The 4,395-nt window shown below is 38.9% G+C and overlaps 1 protein-coding gene across 1 annotated transcript in view; it reads right to left on the reverse strand.

The window, feature by feature from the left end:
• The window catches only part of GPR155 (G protein-coupled receptor 155), a 42,276-nt gene that overhangs the window by 13,620 nt on the left and 24,261 nt on the right, over positions 1-4,395 (reverse strand). Inside the window, exon 9 of the mRNA XM_006866655.1 lies at positions 3,964-4,174. Coding sequence (XP_006866717.1) covers positions 3,964-4,174 — 211 coding nt within the window. The remainder of the gene's footprint in view (positions 1-3,963; positions 4,175-4,395) is intronic.

Genomic DNA, 4,395 nt, shown 5'->3' on the forward strand with positions numbered 1-4,395 from the left:
ACCCATCTAGACAAGATGAAAACTATTCAGTAGGGACTCTTTCTTCCCCCACATACTCTTAAACTAAACTCCCCCTTGAAAACTTGTAAGCCAGTCACTTTATGCCTTTATCACCCCCTCATTTTAGGTAGCCAAGGAAATGTTTCTAATATGTTGTCTATCAAAAAGTATTCCAATATTGTTATACAGAACTAACACTTAACAAATGAATGCCAGAAGAAGGATTAGCTCTCAAACACAAGGAAAACTGTCTTTTTGTTTTGTTTTAATCATCCATGCTGTTTTGTTGTTCCTACTCCCCTTTGGGAAATAAGAATCCAAACATATTCCTAAATATATCTCTCCTCAAAACTACAGCCTAAGGCTCTATTGCTTACTACTTACTCCTTGGTCTGAATTTGAACGCTCTCTATGACTTGACCCTTCTCTCCCTAACTACCTATCCCTCCCCACCCCCTTCAGCAAAAAGCCCTTTGTTTCTTTCAAAATTCTTTTGTGTCTGTTTTTTAATTGCAGCAAAAAATATATAATATAAAATCTACCATGTTAACCATTTTAAGTATACAATTCAGTGGTATTAATTATTTTCACAACGTTATACAACTATTACCGTTATTTGCTCCCAAAACCTTTTCATCACCCCAGACAGAAACTCTGTACCCATGAAGCACTCCCCATTTCCTCCTCCCTCTAGTTTACTTTCTATCTTTTATACATTTGTGTAGTCTAGATATTGCACCTAAGTGGGGTCACACAGGACAATTCCTTCGTGTCCTCCACTAACTGCATGGTTCCTGTGTCTCCAGGCTGAGGCTCACATGGTGCTTCTCATGCCTGGAGTTACCATTCTTGTCAGTTCATCCAAACCTTCTCCTGTACATCTTAGCTCAAACTCAGTTCTTTTCAGAACACGTCTCCTACTAGACTGTCAGATGCAGTAAGACAATTATGTACTTTCTCTTTTCAGACATACCCTTCTGAAATTCTCTTTCTGGTTACAGGTAGCTTGGTTTATAGAAATCAAATGGAGACATGTGCTATCAAGTTGTAATCTTTCCTCTACATAGAGCACGGCATGCAGTGTCATTTAAAACCTTTCACAGAATATATATATAGCATGTGCTCCTTGACATGGATTATAATAGGATAATCGCTTCTGTGATCAACACATTACAATTTTAAGATGCTAGAAAAAGGATATTTTCTAGGCTGAACGTTTCATTGACAATGTGCTTCAATTCTCCAGCAATGTTCTTAAAAACAATAAAAAAGATTTCAAAGCATAAAAATGATCATCTATAATAAGCAACTGCAAATATCTTTCTAAATTTAAGATAATGATGCTATCTTAAAGTTAAAATAGAACCACAGAATAATAGAAAGAAAAATAAAGAGATCATCTGACCCAGCTTTCTAGCTTCAGTGACTTGAGGTCTTAAAATCATTTAAGGTAAATTGTTAAGAGAAGAGATATAGGCTCAAGCGACACCAGAGATGGAAGCAGAGATGAGGACATGGAGAGAGGGAGTAGCTGGGGACTCGGGACTCATGGAAAGAGAGGGACTGGGTGCTGGTGGCCCGGAGGCAGGCTTGCACAATGTGTCCTTTGGTTGTTTAAATTATTATACATTCCTGAGTGTTTTTGTGTACATCCCCACTCCCCACCCCTCAAAAAACAGAGGGAATGGAAGCAAATACTGTTGAATGATGATACATGGAGGAGACTGCAGTCCTTGCAATGAAATGATTGTGTAAAGCCGATGTTCTCCCATGTAAACTATCACTCAGTTCACAATAAAAACTTAAAAAAAAGAGAGAGAGAGAGAGAGAGAGAGATAGGCTCAGCCCATTCCAACATATATAAGCACACACACACATATGATTGTAAAAAATGCTATAGCACTTTCTGCCATCACACATAAAAAGGATATGTAAGCGGCTCATTAGCCTTCTCTTTTATTAACTGAAACTTTGATCTCATAATAAGGTCACTTTTCCTTTCAATTATAATTGTGCACATATTTGTTGTTGTTATTAAGTGCCAGGGAGTTGGTTCCGACTCACAGTGATCTTGTATTGGGTTTCTGAGGGGTGGCTGATGAGCTTGAACCGCTAACCTTGCAGTTCAAACCAACCTTGCAGTCCAGTGAATTAACCCTCATCACCACACCAGGACTCTTATATAATATGTACAAATTATTTGTCTCTAACAATTATGCAGCAAGATACCTAGGTAAGTGAGCTATTTTGGATTGCAGAAGCTTGAGAAGGCCAGGCAGGACACTTGTGCTAGTATGTGTCAGTACTACCAGCAAAGCGGAAGAGAGCAGGAGTCAGGGAGGCAGAATAAACTAATAGGTTTATAACCATTTCCCCAGGACTATGAGTTCTGGTGTGCCTCTGTAGGATACACATTAGACTGCTGACCACAAGGATGGTGGTTCTATGAGTCAAAACCGATTCGATGGCACTTAACATGGTGAAAAGACTAACAAATAGTTGTTAGAGCACTTTTCAGGGTAACTTCATAGTATCATGACATACGTTACCCCCATCGATTTATTAACTCATTTAGCAAATATTACAAAACACGTACAGCGAGTCTGATACTTGTTACGGGCTGAGATAATAGTGGTAGGCAAGTCAGACATAATACTTACAGACTGGTGGTGCTACAGATCATTTAAGAAGCTATTATAACACAGTGAGATAAGAGGATAGGGAAGCACAAACATTGCAGAAGGGTTCCCATGGAGATAAGAGATAGGGGTATTTCTACTGTTAAGTGCAAACTACTTTTCCTGTTGCAGAGGATAATGAGAGGATTTAAAGAAAGCTGTGTTACAGGTGATTTGCTTTTTTTCTTCTTCTTCTTTCTTTTTTTTTAATGGTGATTTGCTATTTTTAAAAGAGGTATAGCAAAAGTCTCTGGGACCAAAACCCTGGATTCAAGGTTCTCCACAGATGTTTCCAGTCCTCAAACAGGCAGTTTTAAAACCTTAGTTAGAGAAGAAAGACAAAACCAGCAACCAGCTGGAGGTAGTGGTCTTCCAGCCCTACTTGAAAACAGTAGACTGATTTGTAGGAAAGGAAAAACAACAACAAAAAAGAAAAGCTCAGAAAGGAAGTAAAGACGGAAAGAATTTTGGGCAAAGTCCTCTAGATTTAGGGAAAGCAGTTTTTAAAATGTTTTAATAAAAACATAAGAATAATTCTTGCATATCGACTTTAAAAAAGGGAAAGTGGTCAAGCAAGCTAAAAAATGCGGATGTCACAAATGACCTAACAGAGAAACCACAGAGCTCCAGGAGTTAAAGGTCTAACGTGAGATACAGCAACAGGAAAGCCAGCCTGAGTAAGCAATGGAGGATTTAACTCTGGCCAGCAGAGGAGAGCTGAAGGGAAGAGGGCTGAACATGGTAGAAGCAGGCTATGAGCAGGCTGTGGAGGACTTCAGTGCTCCATGAAGGAATTGGGACTTGCAGGCACCAAAAGGCACAACTTTTAGAGCAAGAGTTTGACGTGTTTCTCTATGAGGAAGACAAATCTAGTCACTGCACATAAAACAGATTGGACATGGGAGTTATGAGAGACATGAGAGGCAGGCAATCCAGTTAGGAACATGTGAGGAGGTTTCAAAAAGTTCATGGAAAGATTCTATTATCTTTTAATTAAAAAGTTCCATTTTCCCATGAATTTTTTGAAGCCTCCTTGTATTACAAGAGTTCTGCAGAGAGAGTGGGGACTAAAGTGGGGAATGGGAGATCAAAACAAGATGGGGCGATCCTAAAGATTCTCCTCATAGGAATCTGATTAATGAGTTGATAAGATCTTTCTATTGCTGACTGGGTTTCAAGTCCGTCATGTGACAAATACCACGCTATGCATAATTGTTCAAAGAAGTTTCCTGAAACAAAAGTGTTAAGATATGTAAAGGCATGCCTTTATATTTAAAGCTCATACTTCCTTCTGTGATAGAGCTGGTAAAAAGTTCTGGTTCAGTTATTGGCACTGGATTCTCCTCAAAAGCAGTGTTTCCAGACTCTGCTGCTTTGTGGTTCTGAGAATGGTCAAAGCCTTCGTAGCGTCCAGCTTGCGTGGTGCGGTTCATGCACATGAGCGCCACCCCGGCTATCAGAATGCTACCGAACAGGGTGACTGCTGTGGTGATCATCTGCCAATGTTGGAAAAAGATAGGAGACTAGTGTTCACAATCACATCTTATCTTAGCATTGTAGGTTAAAAAGAACTATTTTGGTAGATAATACATTTCCACAGCTTTAAATATTACAGAATAGTGGCTCTTAAAAAAAGGGGAGGGTAGTGGCTGTAATCAGAAATGAAAATTATATGAGGAAATTTTTTTTTTTTAACTATAAAAGTTTAAAAAAAAAA

This window comes from Chrysochloris asiatica, unplaced genomic scaffold (assembly GCF_000296735.1).
Source record: "Chrysochloris asiatica unplaced genomic scaffold, ChrAsi1.0 scaffold00094, whole genome shotgun sequence".
NCBI lineage: Eukaryota > Metazoa > Chordata > Mammalia > Afrosoricida > Chrysochloridae > Chrysochloris > Chrysochloris asiatica.